This window comes from Dermacentor variabilis, chromosome 1 (assembly GCF_050947875.1).
Source record: "Dermacentor variabilis isolate Ectoservices chromosome 1, ASM5094787v1, whole genome shotgun sequence".
Taxonomy (NCBI): Eukaryota; Metazoa; Arthropoda; class Arachnida; order Ixodida; family Ixodidae; genus Dermacentor; species Dermacentor variabilis.
The window spans coordinates 65,901,228-65,922,236 of NC_134568.1; the positions used below are offsets into that span (position 1 = coordinate 65,901,228).

The window sequence follows — 21,009 nt, forward strand, 5'->3', positions numbered from 1 at the left end:
CTCCAAACATTCGCGCTCAGCTAGTTATCCCGTCCATACCTCGCAATATGCACCCCTGAACACAATCCGGAGCGACGTGCAGAAAGAGCTAAACAACTACAAAAGCGCTACGACCAAGCCGCTGACGTAGCCTACGTGGACACAGCGGAATACCCCAACCAAAACGCCATGGCGGTCGTCGCAGTCGCGGGATTGCAGTACCACCTCGCTGCAGCCGCATCAATACTCACCACGCAACCTAAAGAAGAAGAAACGGCCATCGCTTTGGCCTACACGGCTATCAATGCACAATGCATCATCAGCGATTCAAGAACGGCCATTTGAAACTACACGAGAAGACTGACAGCGCACCAAGCGCAAAATATACTCTCTGGCACTCCTCCCCAAGGCAACGCCGCATCCAGGTCATCTGGGCCCCTGGTCACTCGAGTCTGGCTGGAAACGAAGCCGCCCATGATGCCGCCCGAACTCTCGTACACCGGACGCATCATCCTTCTCCCCGAGTCTTCCGATCCTGAACAGCCCTCTCTGTTTTGCATCGCGGTCACGCGTGGGACTGAATGGTCACGTTCAGAGAAATTCAGAGAAAAACACAAAACACTGAATAAATCTCAATCCACCACTTGGCGACTCCTTCAGATGCGAACTATCCCGAACCCCGTGCTATACAACCGCATTTACCCCGATGCATACTCCCCACTCTGCAAAGCGTGCAAGGCCCGCGCTGACCTCGATCACATTATCTGGCAATGCCCCAAAGCCTCACCCACCAACACCTACCGCACTAACACACGCATCATAACTACGGCCGAGCAGTGGGAGACTTTGCTGCTCAGCTTGGACCCAGAGGAGCAGCTCTGGGCCGTCCAGATTGCCGAAGACGCCGCCAGAAAGCAAGGACTGGTCGCCGTCTGAGGAAGGGGGGGACTGGGGGTTAGTCTCCCAAGCCCCGCCACTCCTGGACCCCATCAAGGACATAATAAAGTTTTATCTCTCTCTACCACGCCACACAACCTGTGCTGTATTCCTATATATGCCTACACTGCGATCAATGCACTACGCTTTGCCACATGGTATGGAATTGCGCAAGCACACCACAGCTCACACCCACAACGCACCCCACCACACGGCAATGGGAGGAAGCGCTGTCCAGCTCCAGCCCGGCGGACCAGCTCATCCTGGTCAAATGAGCAAGAAGGGCAGCTGAGGCCTCTGGGCTCCTGGACTGAGGGGACCACCCATTGCACAGCGGAAGAGCTACCTACGCTCGGTGCTCTTTTCTATAATGTTTCCTCTTTCTCTTATGTTATTAGAGGGAGCTGCCCAGGATCAATCCCGTTTAATACGTCTTGTTTGTAGTTGCTGCTTATACCGACGCTTACTGCTTCTATGGTAACGCCCTCTGTTATCCACACTATCAGGTATCCTTCCCATATGCAGATTATCAGCGCCTGTAAAAGGAAAAGAATGAGCGGGCTTCTTCTCGCCAGGTCTCTTATTGTGGAGAAGCCAGCTTTAAAGGACGCTCCTTAATGAACTACGCCCACGCGCATCGGGCAGCTTTGGAGGCTATTCGCAGGCGTCATTATCTGGAAGATGATCATTGCTGTCACATAGAAAGTATGAAGTTTGCTCATGTTAAGACTGAAACGGTCGCCATCACAGCAAAAGTTTTTTTAAGCAGAACTTGTACTTGGGAGCAATGGAGAGGTACTTCATGAAAATAGGCCGAAAACAACAGACGTAGGCAAATAAATAAATAAATTAATTAATATATAAAACTTGCGCTTCGAAAACTAGGTGCACGTTAAAGAACCACTGATGGCTATAGGAATAGCATGCAGCGTTCCACTAATATAATTTCTCTCGAAAGGAATTTTTACATCAAGCTGCAGGCACAGTTACATGTAAATGTTTAGTCAGCACGTCCTACTGTCTCGACTGAAGGACGCGCGCGTGCGAAGTGGTGGAAAATATCAATTTAACTCTTTGCCTACCGGTTAACTCCATTTCTCCTGGTGCACGCATTCTGAACAGAAGATGTCAATTTATTGGCTGAATATTGGCTGCTCGCTGAATAACGAGACACTCAACTACATCGGCGCACGCTTTCCAACAGGGCTGCCAGGGTACCCCGGTCAGCCAGGCACACCGGGACGTCCAGGAAATCGTGGTCCTTCGGGTGGTCCCGCCAGGTCCCGAGGCTACTTCTTCACCAGGCACAGTCAGACGTCACGAGTTCCGGAATGTCCCAGAGGCACCCATCCGCTCTGGTCTGGCTATTCTCTCCTCTACATACTCGGCGATGAGAAAGCCCATGGCCAAGACTTGGGTGAGTTTCATTTCTAGTTATTGTCGTCGGCACACAGAAACCGAATAACGTGAACTCTGGACATACTGTGGGTGGCCTGCAGTTATACGGCCGTATAGATGTTTACTTGCCTTTTCACAATGGCCTGCGGTCGGTGCTCCGGGTGTTTAAACTTCGTCCTCCGTACCGGTGCCCACGTAGTCGCTTGAAAGTGTTTCCCGAGATTAAGTGCTTTCACACATACTTGTCGGCAGCTACAGGCTGTCATAAAATTCAATTTATGGGCAGTAAGCTAGGCATCCAAGTTGCAAACCACCCTGATTGCTTTCAATCTAAAAATTTCAGGAAGCGCCGGAAGCTGTTTGCGGAGATTCAGCACGATGCCGTTCCTGTTCTGCAGCCTGAATAATGTTTGCAACTTTGCATCAAGGAACGACTACAGCTACTGGCTCAGCACTCCAGAACCAATGCCTATGGCAATGACACCAATTGTGGGAAGAGACATCCAGAAATACATCAGCCGATGCAGTGTCTGCGAGTCTTCCACCCAAGTACGTGAACCTATAAACGCATTCCGCGCCCCCGAGTTAGAGCACCACGCAGAGCGCAATGTTCCTTTACGAGATCAAATACGTGTCTAGTATCCATGCTGTTCTGCAATCGGATATGTACTGCGACTCCCAAAAAATGGCACCACCGCGAGTTTACAGTATTAATACCAGTGCTGTACTCGTAACCGAGCTTTTAGAGCTTGTAAATGTAGTGTCTAAAACTTCGAATACTGATTAATACATTCATTAATATTAAGTTAACACTTACTAGCTCAAGATTACCTTCACTCTGCACCCGTTTCTGTTCCAGAATATATGCGCTTTACAATTACCATAATGAACAACACACAGGCAGTGACAAGAAAGGAGATATCGCAGGCTACAGAACAAGATCAAAGCCCTGCACCTGCACCTGGCATTTTACTTTCTCGTTATCTCAATACAGATCAAGCACGAATTTGCAGTCACGCAATATAACCAAAAACTGTTCGAATCTGCATACTTCTATCAGACAGCTTTCCCAATGAATGTCCGTAAGCAGTAAATCTCTCAATGCCTCAGTCTGCCACGCCAAAGCAACAAATGCACAGATGCTCGGAATGCCACGACGTGTCATCACCATTAACGTCGTCAGCCTATTTTAAGCCCCTGCAGGATGATGAGCTCTACCAGATATCCCCAACCCCTGTCCTGTATCAAACCGTACCTCATGCCCACAAATTTCTTAATTCTCTGCTAGCCTTACCTTGGCACCTATTCTGTCACTAAAAACAGATCACGTTCTACAAATTGCATAACCTCAGTACCTCTAGTTCTACCGATGTTCTATATCTAACCCACACTACTGTTCTTTTTTTTTTTCTCTCAAAGTTATGTTTATGACTTACAGACAGTATGTAGCGGGCCCAAAGAGCCGTACTGGGTGTGAACCATGCAATCACACTGTTAAGTGACGCAGGAAACAGAAATCATGGCATGAAGATATGAACACGAGTCATCATCATCAGCAGTCTATTTTATGTCCACTGCAGGATGAAGGCCATCTCCCTGCGATCTCCAATTTCCCCTGTCCTGCGCCAACCGATATGAACACGAAAGTACCATGAAATAAAATGCACGCAAGCACACTCTACAGACGTTTCCATAGAGCAAAAATTTTTATAGGCCACTTAGTTGGTGGGTGCTTCACCCCCCCCCCCCCCCCCCCCAATGCAGCCCTCCTCAATATTGTCAACAATTTTTTGCACTTGGTGTTCGAATGTTTACTTAATTATATTATTTCCATTCCATTCCTTTTCCTGGTAGTCGGTTTACCACCACTTATATAAATATCCCAGATAAGCTATAACCACATATCGCATGTAACTACCACATTTCGGTCCATTAAAATGTACCAACTCTAGCTCTTAAAAGTGCACCCAGATATAACAAATACTTTCTTTTTTTTTGGGGGGGGGGGAACCACACAACTAACACTTTAAAGTCGGTCGCGGTAAAGAAAGAGAGAAGCAGTTGCAATGTCGCCCGAAAGGCGAAGCTTTGATAGCGATAGCAAACAAACAAATTCACGAATTAAGGTTTGTAGTTTTATGAGCCATATGAGTTGCAGTATTCGCATGGCGTCACTTGCGCGCGCAAACCTGAACAGCTCTCACTCGATGACCGCGAGCATTCGCCGTCACAACGTTGGCGTGATGAAGGGCGCCAACAGCGAATAGTAAACACTTCATGCTGCCTCTCGCTTTAACACGTCTCTGAAAATTGAGATTATGCAACCTCCAAAAATTGTACGCATGAAGCCACCAGCAATTTTGGTTCGTTCACATGCACAGCCACGGCTAGGCTATAGGAGGAGACGCATGCTCGCATGAACTCCCCCCCCACAGGGCGCGCGCTTGATCACACTACCTTAAACTACAGTGGCTAGAACTTATTCTAGCCACTGTACTTAAACATTCGGCGCCTCAAGCCATCGTCCTTCCCAGCTCACTTTCGCACGCTTTCCTCTCGCCCACAGCCTACGGCGTGCGGGGAGCGATGTTATCGCATTTGGAGTATATGCGGAACATAACGGCGACGGTGAAAATTTGCCTGGAGAGCCAATTTCACTGCTATTGCAATAAAAAATTAAGAAAGGGGAAAGGACGCATGCAAAGGGAAGAAAAAAATCGAAATAGGCCTTCCGAAGCACGAAAGTAAGACCTAACAGGGCGCGCGGCCCCGCTCCAGTCCAACCGCGAAGACTACATCACGTCCGCGATCAGCATGCGAGCATCGCACGCGTTTCAAAACCTCCGAGAAAAGTCACTCTGGGTACATCTGCAAGGGGAAACGGTGGCAGTCTCGGGAACAAAAATGAAGATACTGAAAATTCAATTTTCTGAACAAAGTGGCGTCGAATCGAAATTTCCGACGCCAGCTTCAGTGTCGTTAAACTTTCCATGTTTGACATGCGGGTCTGTATCTCATGTAACTATCACGCTAGTAATAAACTGGTTCGACTTTAAGTAATGGTGTAGCCAAACTTGCACCGACTGGCTGGTACAGTTTGAGGCAACATAATGTTGTAACCAATTTTGACTACCTGCCACGGAGCATGTAACTGCCCCAGCACCATGACAGAACACAGTAAAATTAGCAGGGGCTTGGTAGCATAAAGATGACCAACTGAAAGATGCTGACAGCTTAAAGCAGGAACGAAAACAAAATGTCATCAGCTCATTTTAATTTTTAAACTGTAGCTGCATCACACTGCCAATGCAACACATTTGAAAAAAAAAAAAAAACTGACTGCACTTAGCATACAAGGTCATCACTCACAACAGAAATTATGAGAAGTTCTGCATGATCACTGCAAAAAAGTGTATTTCTACTATTCAGAAATGCAGCTAATACACATAAGTCCATACAGAGAAAAATGTACATTCAAATCATAAATGGCAGCACCATGTGCTTAATTAGAGATGGTTATCTGCTTAAACAGTGAGGCCATTTCGTCCTATAGAGATGATATTGTCAGCTAGAATGTTAGTCTGTTGCTCTATTCTATCAACAGCGCCATATGATGACAAGTGGCATTTATTGAAACACATAAAAAAGAAAATTCTCTCAAACCTACAACAGGCTAACTAATGTCAACTCTCACTAAGATCATTTTTAGTTCACTTCATGAAATAATGCAGCTAGCATTGATACTTGCCTGATTCATCCAGTAGAAAGGAAGAATTGCTGTCCTTTGTGAACTGTGTGCTCTATAATGGAAATTTAGCCAAGCTAGTGGACCATCAGTCCATGAAGCCTCCCCCCACTAATATTTGCACTATTTATCTGCCACTATAAGAATGAAGCATGGAACAGAAAATTCATTAATTGGAGACTCCACAGACACATAACAATGCCAGTGTCTGTGGCTGAAAGAACATACTCATTCAAGTGTGGGTTCACAAACGACAGCAGGTTGTGCATGTTTGTCAACCATATCAGGAAGACAGTGCTAATGCCCAGTGAGTTGCCAGTATAAAAAATAGGCTGCAAAATGATACCTCTCCATAAGATTCTTACATTATCAAGCAAATAGTAAAAGAAATATTTTTTTTAATGTGTCACAATAATAAAGTAAGTTGAGCTGCTTGTGGTAAAAACAGATTCCAAACTCTGTGTAACGTCAATAGTGCTGACCTGTAACAACTTAAAATAATTCTATTACTTACGTACTTCATCCATTTGTAAAAAAAAATGCATATTACTAAAAAGTCTGAAAAATATAACTATAAAGAGCACCAGTGTACACTGTCAAGTCAATGGCTAAAGTACTGCATTTGGCTATGACAAGTTTAAGTCGGACTTAAAAGACCAGTTGAAGTTATGCCCACTCAAAGCAAGAGTATGAAAATGATTTCAGTCTTCTGAGAAGCCATAAAACTGGCTAGATATTTCTGATACAGCACAGCTTCCCAAGTTTCAGTTGTGTTTTTTTCCATGTTTCAGTGAAACAAAGCACACAAAAATTAATACTGCTGGTAGCATTGAAACAGCAGCCCTTATGCTCAAGAGGAACACTACTTAATGCCAGAAACTTTAATAACCCCCTTTCACCTACCAAAAAAGAATGCAGAAGCAGATTTTACAACTAGCAATAATTTGGAAAATGTGGCAAAACTTATGTAATTAAGTGCATAAAACATGTTTATTTGCATTAAGAGTGGGAAGTTATGGCAGTACACATGTATATATGTCAAAGTGAAAGGAATGAACAGAATTGCACAAGACGGGTAACATCAGTCATAACCAGCTAAAAACAAAGGTATCAACAAGATTTGCAATATAACAAAGGCATGGTAACAGCAACAACAACAAGAGTAAAACATTAAAGTCGGAAACAAAATGTTGCAATCCGAGGCAGGTGCACATAATCAGTCAGCATCAGTCAATCGGGCGAGTGCCCGCATTGTTCTATGGCAAAAGTGAACGAATGACACATTCTTTAAGTGCCAACATCATCACAGCACTGGTTACAGGTATACAGTTTGGTACTTTGCAGCAGCGACAATGACAGCTCATGTGGCATGAATTGTAAAGCTACAAAATCTGCATGACTGGTTCAATATACATCTGAAGTTTGGCTTCATAAAGTACTCTGAGGGACATAAAAGGTTATTCGGGTTTGTGAATATTTTACACTGTCGATGCAACATTATGAGCACACACACACACACACTCACCAGGTTTGCATGGAGAAAGACAATCATTTGATGATAAGTATGTGAGCAACAAATTGCATTCTATGACGTGGTCCCATTTGGTTGCGTGTCATGTAAATAATTCACTATTATGTGGATTAAGAAGCGAATTTCTTTCTATGACTTGGTCCCATTTACTTACACATCACACCACCAGCACAATGACAAAAGTACACAAAATACCCATATTAAAAGTTAATTTACCTGTGTTTTGCTATTTTCTCACAAACAGGTCATAGCCATACACAGCCAGACTCTGGAAGTACCGGAGTGCCCTGAAGGCTGGGACGGCGTTTGGTCTGGCTACAGCTTCTTCATGGTAAGTAGGACATTGGCTTTGCTAGCAGGCAGCAGTGAAAGGAGAGGTGGAGGTTGAGGTGGCGTTACTCATAATGAAGTACTTGTACTCGTTTTAAGGTGGGTTGCATCAAAACTATTCAAGGGAGGAAAGCTGTGTCGAGTTCTGGCCCTAGGTATCCTGAAGCCAATGAAGTGGTATAGAACATTACTGTTTGCTTTCTCCTGCTGTTACATGGCAATCAACAACTCAGCACAATGAACAAAAACAATGTTCAACTATACATGACGCAAAATAAACTGAGCCTCTTTCGTGTTTCTAATATTGCTGACAAATATACAGTAACAGTGTTTACTAAGTAAACTTGAAGAGTACAACAGATTCTTTAACCCCTCCCAAGCAATGAACAAGCTGGATTCGTCTTTGTAGTAAAAATGCCAAAAGGTTATCTGACACGAGACTATTCTTTTGCAGTGTTCATTTTATTGTTGGCAATATATTTCATCCTCTTGTATAATGCTGTTAAACTTGACCTTATGCAATAACTGATTGAAATTTTACGTATGTAAGCACTTAAAATATTGTCTAAATTGGTTTTTGTGAAGAATTCTGCATTAAAAAATCTGGCCATATTTGGTCAGAATTCAATAGTAATACCATAACACAGAGGAGGTTAATGCATAGTGTTATTGCAAGAGGGAAATCCAACACTCCAATCATTCATCTAAGATGGGAGTGATGGTTCACACATGGATTTGCGTAACCTTCACGTTTGTGGTTTAGGACTTTTTTGTGGCCTTCGTTTCTACATATTATGTGCCTTTATTGCCCTAAACCTTGCAGCAATCCTATGTTTCTAAATGCAGAAGCCAATAAGACTGCACACATGCATAATCATTGCAAAATGTTCTGAAACAAGCACACTATTTTGTTGCAAATGATCAATTTCCTTATTCACATACCCGTTTGAAGCCAGAAGGATGAAGTTTAGGAAAATCCACGTACTTAAACATCCTTTCCATGCTGGCTGAACCACTGTGTTTGCAGCTCTCACAGACACTAGCAGCAGAGTTCCCTCTAGTATTTTTTTTTGTGTGTATATATAAAGCTGTATGGGTTAATGTAGATGAAGGCACAAAGTTAAAGCTTGGCAAAGCTTTGTAGAGAGAGCAATATGTTTGGTATGAGTTAAGCAATGTATCAAGAACACTAATTGAGCATCCTAATTACTGCAGAAAAAATTCGATAAATCTGTTATAAACTAAAGATAAGAGCAATAAGTTCTGAAGACATTCCACAATTATATATATATATATATATATATATATATATATATATATATATATATATATGTTACTGAGTTGTAACAAAACGCTTTACATTATTTTTAGAGAGAGCAGTGCCCTTGATCTGACTAAATACAACTGAAGGTGTACAACACTGGCTACTGTACTGTGGTTGGCACAATACAAAAGCAGTTTTTATCCGCGAGTGCAAGCAGCCACAGATATAATATGCTCATTTCATTTTTAGTGTTCTTTGTCTGGAACTTATAAAATTGCAAAATTAACAATACCACAGGTGCTAAACGCAAGATCAGGTGCTCCCTCTAAATACTTTTGCAAATATTTCATGAATACAAAACTGACGAGATAAATTTAGCACTGTTCATTTTAGGCAAAAACCCAACATTTCTCAATTTTTTATAACCTGAGCCACTTTTATAGATATCAGGTTAGGCTTCACAACTAACAGGGCTGAGCAACAAAAACATTCTAATCTCACAATAACAGCCGTGGTCCAGGATATGCTCCACCTGCTCTAAAAGGTGCAGTTGAACAATTCACAATAGTGCACTTCTGCTGCCAACTTTCCACTGTTCATCAGCAGGAAACGGCTCTAAAATGAGTGAATAACGATTATCAAGCAAATGTTCTTTTTTGTCTAGACTATTTAAGCATGCCATGACATTGGTGAAGGTTGCCTTTAAATGTCTTGCCCGAACAGAGGCTTCAGGTGTAGCCATAAAATGGCATACGAAGTATTAAAGGGGTCCTGAAACACCCGTCGGGCTTGGTGAAAAAATGCACTCCAAAGATAGCACATGCTGCTTTGAACATCTCAGCCAAATTTTATAGTCCCGCACAACATGTGGAGCTCACAAGTGGGGCACAACACTACATATTTCTCAAACACTTTCTTTTCAAATGAGGTCTTCTCCTCACCCACTTCGAAGCTGCCGGCAATTTGCATATGCCATCATGTACAAGACTCCCACAGACAGTTGCTTTTGGCTTACAGCTGACATCAATCATGAAGAGTGTTTGGATCAGTCTACTTGTTCCTACTAGTATTGTGCATATTGACACAGTTTGCTAAGCAAGCTGAAGTAAGCGAAATTCTGCTTTCAAATTTTGATAAGAATTACGTACTTCCAGAAGAACCCAAATATCGTCTGCTCATGCTTGGCTGTGGCCGCCCGCGTAGGCATTAAACTTTCGCCACCCTGCTTATCAGTGTCGTAGTGGTCTCACTAATTTTAATTAGTTTTGACCACTCAACTAGCCTCAAACCACCTGAAACTTAAGGCCAAACTGCACATACGCTTGCCAGCACGCACTCACTCCTCGTCGCCCCTGGCTAGATGCCTTCGCACGCATCGCTTCAATGTTGAACTATCGACAGCGCTTCAATATGCACAAGTTGGATGTAGCTGCTATCCATCGGTCAAACTGATAGAAGACAAAGCTGATCCACACCACGTGGCATGGCCAGACTAGAACACGTGAGCGCAAGCCCACACTCCAGCCCTGTAGTGCACAAAGCAAACTCTGTGCATACGCACTAGGTTGTATGTAGCTGAGGTCTGCTATGTAGCGCAGATAAGATGGTGCCGCGACGAGCATGCTCGCTGAATGCACAGCAGCTTGCCGAGCACAACCACATATGGCACGTCTTAAGTACCAATTCATTAAAACTTCTTTCTGGGTGAGTTGGTGCATACTTGACATAAAAATTGTAACAGCGCAAACACATGCAACCACAAAGTACCAAGGACTTGTGTGTCGCGTCCTTGGTACTTTGTGGTTGCATGTGTTTGCGCTGTTACAGTTTTTATGTTAAGTACCAAAATTGGAAGTAGTGGCATTTATGCGAATGTCCAAAATTAAATTTGAACTGTGTGTCACGGTGACATTCAGTAGGTGGAGCATTGTGCGGACGCCTTGCTCCGCCATAGCATTCGCAGTGCAAGGCATTGAAGGAGCAGGAGCACTGTAATTTTCACGAAAGGTGATCTTTGATTGCCAATAAGTTCACTTCTGCTGAACACAATGAAGATTTGCTGCAAAGTACTTCTGAAATAATCTAGTTCAACTTCAAATGCATTTCTCAACTTCTATAAAAAGTGTTTCAGGGCCCTTTAAGGTACAGAAATTGTCACTATCCTAGATTCACTACAGAAATATCTCGGCTTTGAGCCCCATTTCTAAGTGCTCACAAACTTGGGCAACAATTAGACTTTAAAAACATTTCAATGGAGGAAGCTCATTCGCGAAAACAAAACAAATCGCACTGCACAGTGTACAAATATTTTTTATTGTTCATTATCTGGACTGTATTTTAGCACTCCAGATAATGAATAAAGAATATTTATATCCTGTGACATGAAACTCGTTTTGTATTGAAACAGCCTCTAGGAGAAAAAAAAGGCAAAGCAGTTTATTTCTATCCAATTATACAAGATATTTACTACCATGCTCTTGCCCCCAACCTCCCTGATATCGAACTAACATGAAAATAAAGGGGCTCTAAATAAATATATTACATATTAAACAGTGAAATAAGCTGCTATATAAAGTTTGGTCTATTTTATTTCTCTCTCTCTCCATTCCAGAACACTGACTCGGGAGCAGAGGGCAGTGGCCAGCCCTTGGTCTCACCAGGTTCCTGTCTTGAAGAGTTCCGACCTAATCCATTTATTGAATGTCATGGTCATGGCCGGTGCAACTACTACACTACAGCCTTCAGCTACTGGTTGGCGACAATCGAACGCCATGATATGTTCAGACCACCAGACCCACAGACGCTCAAGGCGGGCGATCTGAGAACACGAGTTTCTCGCTGCAAAGTTTGCAGGCGGCAGGTTATTGTCCCTTGAGCAAACTAGTTTCGTTTTTCCTGTGTTCAACTGCCTTGCTCACCAGCCTGACTTTTTCTGCAGCAAAAAAAAAAAAAAAAAAAACTTATTCTGAGGGTGGCTGTTTTTTAAAGAACACAGCAAAATTGTTTTGTTGAACTTGTTAGTTTCATGTTAACTTACACATAAAGGCCTTGTGTTGCTTATGTTCCTTTGTTCTTGCATTTATAGTACTCTTAAAAACTGCCAGCGAGTGTGCATGCATTAAAGCCAACAGTCAGATATGTTGCGTACTACGTGTTGTAGCAAAAGCCTTTTTCATGGAAGGAAGTTGAAGCTAGTCACACCGTAACTTTGCTGCACCACTGGTTACGTAAAGGAGTGACGAAAAGTGCAAGAAAGCCAATATGTATGTAAATATTAAGCCTGCAGGAGATCAAGACAAAGCGGGCCATCAGTCTAGATGCTGAAAATGTGCCAGCAATCAAGCAATGGCATTAGTGGGTTGCTGACATTTTCTTCTTCTCTGTGTGCGTCTGACTGTCAACACTGCCAATTTGCTGTTTACAGTAGAAGAATGCAAGACATCATTCACCACTTTTGTTCTTCAAGCAAATTCCTTTTTGTTGTTGATTCTTGTGCTATATTCTGCATATTTGTTAATAAAACATTTCAAAGTCCCTGTGCAATGAATGCTTTATATGATATGACTGAAGATTATAATTTCAGTATTATTAAGTTCACAGTATCAGAAATACTCTTGTTAATCACTCAGCATAATAAAATATTACAGAGCAAACACCACTCATGGTTCTACTGCTAAGATTTTTCTGATAGAGTGGTTTCTGACCCCGTGAGCCAAGTACTCATTACGACCCCAAATTTGGTTGCATATTAAGGTGCAAAGCTGTTGACAGGTATAATATGGCCTTGGAAATCCAAAAGTGGCACTTCATCTTGCATTTCCTGCTGCTCTAAGAACCATTAGACATAGATGCATATAACAGCAGGTACTTATGTACATTTCAAATCGGTGCTTAGACATTATGATGCAATACAGCTGCTGAACACATTATGTTCAGCAGTTTTAGAAATTAAAACCATACAGGGATGTGAATTTTTTTTCCTTAAAATTGTAGAAAAAGGGTTTTGCGATTACCGCTGCTCTGTTCAAACTGAAATATTGTGGAAAGAGCATTTTATAGAACAAATCGTTCAATATAACATTCGACCCAGCTACCTGCCTGGTTTTTACGAAAAGAAAAAAATGCCAAGTTGCTTTGTCTATGGGGATGCTCTCTGGTACGAAGGCAGCGCTAGCATAAACTTGTGTTGCCACCTGTCAGTAGTTGTGAAAAGCAGTCGTTCCAGGAGGGCTACCGCGTGTTCCAGAGGAGTGGGCAACACACTCTGCTAGCCTCTTGTGGCATAATTAACAAACTAATATATCTAGATAACCCCTTGGCTAACCCCTTAAGACACAAGTTTTCCTACGTCACTTCCTTTCTTAAACTACAATTTTAAAAGCTACTTGTTTGCCCAAAACTTGAACATGCACCTTCTATCTGGGGTTTCATATTTGAACTTCCACAGTTGGATCCATACAGAACCCTGCTGCTCGATTTATTCTTAACAACTATTTCTTCACTGCAAGCGTTAGTGACATGAAGTCGACTTTGCTCCTATCAAACTTGTCATCGCAACACCAAATACAACACTTGTGCCTACTTCAAGAAATTTTTTTTTCATGATGTGCTATGTGATTTGCTTCTGTCTAGCCTATCATACACATCGAGGCACATAGAACATCGTCATAAGATCAAGTTTATTTTCTACGGCCCAAATGCATTATGTCACACTCTTTTTGCCACAAACAAATAATGAGTGAAATTGCTGTCTATAACATAACTAAATTAATAAATAATTCCAGCATCACAGTGAGTACGAAACAGCTAATAAAGATTTCAGGCCCACTAATAGATGATTAGGCAATAGCTGCTGTTACCCATGACACCAGAAAGTGGGCCATGAATATCATCTCAAACATATGATACATCTCATGCAAGCAAATGCAAAAATGGTCCCATATTGCTTAGACAAGCACAGCATGCTAACCTTTTACACAAGAATATATTTTTTTTAATTATGGGGTTTTACGTGCCAAAACTACTTTCTGATAATGAGGCACGCCGGAGTGGAGGACTCGGGAAATTTAGACCACCTGGGGTTCTTTAACGTGCACCTAAATCTAACTACACGGGTGTTTTTGCATTTTGCCCCATCGAAATGCGGCCGCCGTGGCCGGGATTCGATCGCGCGACCTCGTGCTCAGCAGCCCAACACCATAGCCCCTGAGCAACCACAGCAGGTCGCAAGAGTATTGCCTACAGACAACACATGAGAAAACAATTTTTCTTGCAGAGTTTTGGCACAGAGTACGAAGTTTCTGGCTAAATGTCTTTGGCCAACACTGAATGACAGGCAGTAAGTGTCATTTGAAGGGCTTAAGACCGGAACACAGCACGATGAAGTAGTAGTTTGAAAGATCACTCACTTTTGAAAGCACGGTCAGAGGAGACAGACCAATGCAAGATCTCCGGCTGCAACATTTGATATAAAGCAAATGAAATACACATCTATGGTTCACATATGACGAGAGAGGTCTGCACAAATTTCAAACGAAGCCATAGGTGGCTTGGGGTGAAGCCCATTTCCAGTTTTCTGCCTAGTGTTTCTCCTCTATAGCTGAAAGAAGTTCTATAAAATACTTTTTCTCTTCATTGATTACGCTTATTCAATATGTTTTGTACATTTCGATAGAAAATACTTCTCAGGTATTTATACGTCTCGTCTGTAAAGGATTAAGAATTTGATATTAGCATTTTACAATTCCAACTGCCTTTCTTTTTTTTGCTTTTTCACTAATGAATTGAGAGGTAAAAACCACTGTCCCACGCCAGCTTAATCCTCAAATCCCCATGAACAAAAACAGCCTGCACCAGTTTACAGGGTGTACAGGTAGGTCCATTAGAATAGGCAGGCAGCTGACTAACATTTTGCTGGTGCTACAGCTGCTGATGCTTGCCGAAGCGTTGTCAGTGCACTATGCCAGTGGATAAAGAAGATCCAGTGCCACCTTCTTCATGCATCTTCCACAAAGCTGTTCATTTCCAGACTTCACACAGACAGAAATTCATTCATGATCTGATAATATGCATTCTCTTTAACAATAGGCCTACCTGTACATCAGGCCACCTTTCTTTCATATTGTATATTACAGCAATTGGCCATCTGGCTAACTAAACGTTTGGCCTAGTGTGCGTCATTGGGCAAGTGAAGGCGCAGCCAGTGGGGAGAGGTGGCACCATGTCATGAGTGTATAAAATAAGTGCGTTCATTAGGTTCTGAGGTCTACAAACGGTATAATGCTCTTGCATTTTAACGTGTAAGCGGTATTAAGTGTCTCTGCCAAATTGCTAGTTATTTATTACTTACTTGTTTATTTATTGAATTATTGATTATTTGGTTGGTTCATTGATTGATTGTGTATGGAAACAAGTACAGTGTGCCACTTGCTTCTCCACAATAATAAATTGTTACATAAATGACAAGTGATAATAGATGAAGTGCAACCTTTCAGCTATTTAGCAGTTTGCTACCAAACATAGGGCAGACACTTAATAATAATATTTGGGGTTTTGCGTGCCAAAACCACTTTCTGATTATGAGGCACGCCGTAGTGGAGGACTCCGGAAATTTTGACCACCTGGGGTTCTTTGACGTGCACCTAAATCTAAGCACACTGGTGTTTTCGCATTTCGCCCCCATCGAAATGCGGCCGCCGTGGCCGGGATTCGATCCCACGACCTCGTGCTCAGCAGCCCAACACCATAGCCACTGAGCAACCACGGCGGGTATAGGGCAGACACTTCACAAATAGTCACTTTAAACAAGAAAGAGAAAAAAAAGTGATATTTGGTTTGGTACTCTACCTCCCAGTGGTAAGCGTATTAAAAGGAGGCTCGACCTATTGTTCCTTAAGCGCCATAGGTGGTGGACATGGAGATGTTGAGTACCCCTCATCCAACCACAGGTATTTTTGTTGATGATCATCCACTGCAGCTGTTTGGATGCAGTCTGTGCTGCCAAGTACCCACTAGTAAAATAGGTACAAGCGAATTCTAGATAGGTATTATGGGACCGCAATACACTGAAGGTCACCCAGTCTTGGTAAATGGCCTTTGTGAAAAGAGGCTACCTCTAAACAAGAAAAACATTTTCTGGTTGTGGTTAAATAGTAGTTAAACTTCTCTGTAGGACCACGTGATATATACTGTACTCAAGTGCACGGATACTTTTTAGACCACCCAATGTTAAAGCAGATGACAAATGCCTGCAGCATGTATGACAGTGCCACGTTGCCTTACTCCCTCTCAACCATATGTCACGTAACTTCATGCCAAAACATTAAGCTTTACGGTTCTGTTTGCACTACAAGTTCTCCTGACTGCCACAGCTAAAATGAACACAGCACAAAGACTGGCAGTGCCGCTAATTACTACATTATCAGTAAGTAGTACACACAAAACAGGTTTTTAATCTTGCAAGATCATTTACACAGGGCTCAATCCCAAATGCGAGCATGGACCACAATCAAAAGTCACTTCGAATTATTAGCCCCTTAATGCCTAGTGTCACAATTCACGATGTACCAAATAAACTCAGAGTCCTCATAACATACAGAAATTCTGGTCTCGTTTCTGTCTTTGCATGTTGTCCATAGGCAGCACTATCAATTAAAACTTTGGAGCATTAGTTCAGGGCAGTAAGCTGAATGAGAAGTGAGGGCACATTGAGACAACAAGCCTGGAGTCAACCATGCGCCACACTACAATTTTCTGTAGTTGAACAGCATTGCAGATGAGGCCAGCCATAAAAATGAAAGAGCTAGAAACAGCAGATGCACAAATGCCTTTAAATTCGTTTCTGCAAAACAAAGCTTGTATTATACCATGCGCATAATTTTTCAGCCAACAATGCACAGGGTACAGCCCATGCATAATATGTGGTTAACCCTCAGGCAGTTCACTCTTGCTCCACAACCTCTTTGATCTTCTTGTGGAGAGGAAATCGAACACCTTCTGGAGAAGCAGCTCCAGTGCAGTCATCACAGTTGAGACTAAATGTCATTATTCCTCCATAGCCCTCTGAAAGAATCCATTTGGCCTGCACAAAAAAGAAAGTAGTAGCATATATAAATATGAATGCAGAGATTCCCATTCTGTAAAACTTGTAGGAAATATTACTAATAAGGCAAAAGTAAACAACATGTTGGTGTTTGATGAAAGCACATCAGCTGGGGTTGCCACTTGGTCAGTTTCCACTGGCACAGCCGTTTTTTCTTTCACGCCACCAGCTGCCACTTGAACCCTTGTGCTGGCCCCCCCTTTGCTAGTACTCCTTAAATCAGCACATTATAAGCTGCATCACAAGTGCTCCATTGGGCTGTTCATAGACAGCATAGAATTCTTCCAGGAGGATTCATTACAAAATATTTATGCCATCATGTTATCAAAAAGTTATGAAAATGAGCAGTTGATCCTTTTCTGAGCTTTTAAATTTTCTTCTAAGGGTTGCATACAGTAGTAAAAAAAAAAAGGAGCATGTTCATCTATGTCTGTGTTGCTTTTTTTTCTCAACAAAGGTGACAATACTGGCATAAGCTCATTAACTTAAAGGAGTAACAATGCAATTTTTCATCTTGCTGTTTTGCCTTATAAGTAGCTGTTGGGCCATAAATCACTCTATGAAGTCTAAATTACCTAATAGCCCGGCAACAAATAATGTCATTATTGAATTCAACTAGTTCTAAATGGGCCCCCATCGCAGTGCAATATGGTGTGCCATAAAAGACGTCATGGTGAACCCAACTGGTGATCAAGTGGTATTGCCAACTACTGACATGCCAGTCAGCCTAGTGTACTTGGCTAAGACAACCAGGAGAGAAGTTCACTCAGACCAAGCCATAGCAGCAAAATACAAGTGTATTGAACAGTCTCTTGTGCCATCAACTTGATCTGCTACTTAACCAGAGCCTTCTTTGTACTTGATGCAAGATGTATGAAGGTTTTATGGACATTAATTATAAGATTAATGTACTTATGTCCTTAAATGTGTGCAATATTTGAGTAGCTGTCAAGAGAGATCAATTCTTGTTCTGATTTAAAATTACAGTCGAACCCATATGTAAGGATACCAATTTAAACAATATATCAGATATAACAATGAGCAGCCGATGCACTGTTAACTTTTGTATGTGTACTATCATAAAATAAACCACTTATTACAATGCTCCCATGTCACAGAGTCAGTTATAACAATTAAATCTGGCTACTGGGTGCGTACACCGATAGAAAGAAGAATGCAAAATCCTCAGAAAAAAAAAAGCGAGAGCCACTTTATCACACTCGTCTTTGAGCCACGTAGCCAACGTAGCATGCCTTCATCACATTGCCTTAACGAAAGCAAAAAAACGCAAACCTCTTTGTTACACTCACCTTTGTGCTGCACACCCAGCAAGGCATACATTGCATTGCATCGCCGGCCTTGCACTCCCCTATCCCGTCTCCTTTTCACACTCTTACTAACGTCGGAAAGCTTGAACAACACCACCTAGAACAAGTTAAGGACGCAGCACTGCCTGAAGTCTGCGACTATACGTCATCAACTGGAGGTGATCGAAAGAATGCATCTCTCCTGGCTGTCATGCTTCTCCATAGGTGCGGTGGCATGTGAGAAATGTGTTTGCATGCCATCGCAATCGTGGCTCTATTGTCACGACTTGTCAAACACTTCGCACAGTAGCTTTTGTTGAATGCTGTGCACATTGCAACGTGCCTGCTGTCACTTTCCGCATAGTTGAATTAAGTCACTCCTGGATTAAGTTGTCTGCTATTTCTCATGCTTTCTACAATCTTGTCAGTGCCCATCTTGCAACACGATTTGAAAAGTGCATGAATTTCAATAATGGTGCGACATTAATGTCACCAAGCCAAACAATTGTTGTGTTCCCAACTGTCGAGGAAATCATGCCCCAGGATGCAAGGTATGTGTGTTTATGTTCCCTCAGGGTAATCATCTGTGCAAAAAGTGGATACTCTCTATACCATAAGACGATTTCCCTCGTTTTAGTACTCCAGGGTGAGTAATGTCAAATTCTTTTTAATCAGGGCTGGCTTGCACGCTTTTTAATATTATATTGTTCACAGAGCATCTTATCAAACCAACAGAGATGTGTATATTATTGAACTTGAACAACTTCTCAGGCAAGCTTACACTTTATCATAACAAATGACTTTTTTCCTCATAGAAAAACAGAATGTGAAGCTTGCTTTGCAAATATATAATGACACTGTCCTCCCTGGACTTAGAGTCACTGGCATGAAGCACAACCTGTCCCCTGTAGAAGAAACAGCAATGTTTATTGAGGTCATTGTGAAATAACGGAAGGTTGTGAACATGAAAACTCCTCACAAAGGGGACCGCCTGAGAGACCAGTACCAAGAACCAATGTTTTCATTGGACAATCCAAAGATCAATTTCCCCTACAAGCTCCTCGATTGGCCACAACTGTGGAAGGGAAAAACGATGAGCTACGACAGCAGGAAGCTAACGAAAGGGACCTATGCTGCCCTTCACCAAACAACACAGGGCTTCATTGAATGCACCAGATACTGCTTTGATGAGCTCAAGTTGTCCTACATTCTACTGGGGAAAATTCAACTCAACACATTAGAAAATCACTTTGGCAAATATAAGCACTTGGCTAATGCCCAGTATCGCGTGTTAATAAGACCAGTACATGAATGTGAAAACAAATTGGCGGCTGCAGAGCACGCTACCGATGGCCGCCACAGCAGGTAGCAGTTGTAGCATTGATGAAGGATGGCAGGACCTTGAAATGAAAACAAGCAAGGAAACTACTCACTGCAACATAGTGGTGACTCAGGAGGCGCTCTCAAAGATCAAATACATCATACCAGTCTTGGTCTATGTGGCGGGATACACTGTGTATGCTGCATTGAAGAAGCTCAAATGTGAAAACTGCGGGGAACTGACAGTGAACAAAGAAATACATGTCTCCATTGTTGAAAGGCACTATGGTCCCATCAGAGTGCTAGGCCAAGGTGGGCTGCTACACCCAACTACCTTCGTCATCAATGCCGTAGCTCATAACTACGCTGTCGTTAGAAATCTATCAAAGAATTTGTACTTTCTAAATCTGCCTAACCAGCGTCAGGTAGTGATGGACCTTACCTTAGGGCTGCTAACAAGCAGCCATCTGATTTTGACGTCTCTGATGACGGGCATACAAGTGAAGTGGTTCTGAAACAAGTGCTGTGGTGCAGGAGGAATGTGCTGTGGTGCAATACGAATGTACTGCTAGAAAGCTTTTCTTCCCAAATGAATAAAAACAGTGTGGAGGCTGCTGTTAAATCTAAAAAAAGAAAGCTAGAAACGTTGAAGAAATGCACAACTGTTGATACCGAAAAACATAAGCAACAAAATGTTTGCGTTGTATGTGCATAAATATCTGTGCAATATTTCCCCTCGCGAGAGGAATGGTAATGTCGTCCACACCCTTCCACTGTCCTATGCGTATATTTTAGACAAAGTCTTCGCCAAAAGTTTGTTCACATCAAGAAATGCAAACAGTGTGAATATGCTTCCTGAAGCATAGTCACTGTGACCGTAAAAGCATATTAGTTCTTTCAGCACGGTGCTAAATCTCCAGCGCCCATCCACTGCCGTCTCGTGACGTCACGGTGGCAGTACTGTGGCCTTGAGCTGTTCTAGGTAGTGCTGGGTGGAAGGGAGATCGAAGAGGGGCAACAAAGGCGTATCATGCAGGGTGCAGGGTGTAATGGCTCAGACACCAAGTAGTCAGATTTCATTGTTATAGCCAATAATGT

At 42.4% G+C, this 21,009-nt stretch overlaps 2 protein-coding genes across 4 annotated transcripts in view; one reads left to right on the top strand and one right to left on the bottom strand.

Annotated features, from left to right (window-relative positions):
- Positions 1-12,726, top strand: part of LOC142578854 (uncharacterized) — a 112,008-nt gene extending 99,282 nt beyond the window's left edge. The window contains exons 38-41 of the mRNA XM_075688492.1: positions 2,120-2,332; positions 2,657-2,862; positions 7,834-7,920; positions 11,795-12,726. Coding sequence (XP_075544607.1) covers positions 2,120-2,332; positions 2,657-2,862; positions 7,834-7,920; positions 11,795-12,058 — 770 coding nt within the window. The 3' untranslated portion in view covers positions 12,059-12,726. The remainder of the gene's footprint in view (positions 1-2,119; positions 2,333-2,656; positions 2,863-7,833; positions 7,921-11,794) is intronic.
- The window catches only part of LOC142578869 (chitotriosidase-1-like), an 84,601-nt gene continuing 75,958 nt past the window's right edge, over positions 12,367-21,009 (bottom strand). For 2 of the 3 annotated variants that reach the window (XM_075688541.1, XM_075688527.1), the window contains one exon: positions 12,367-17,263. In XM_075688541.1, the coding sequence (XP_075544656.1) occupies positions 17,123-17,263 (141 nt within the window). In that variant the 3' untranslated portion in view covers positions 12,367-17,122. The remainder of the gene's footprint in view (positions 17,264-21,009) is intronic. The other variant, XR_012827329.1, reaches the window with a different exon arrangement.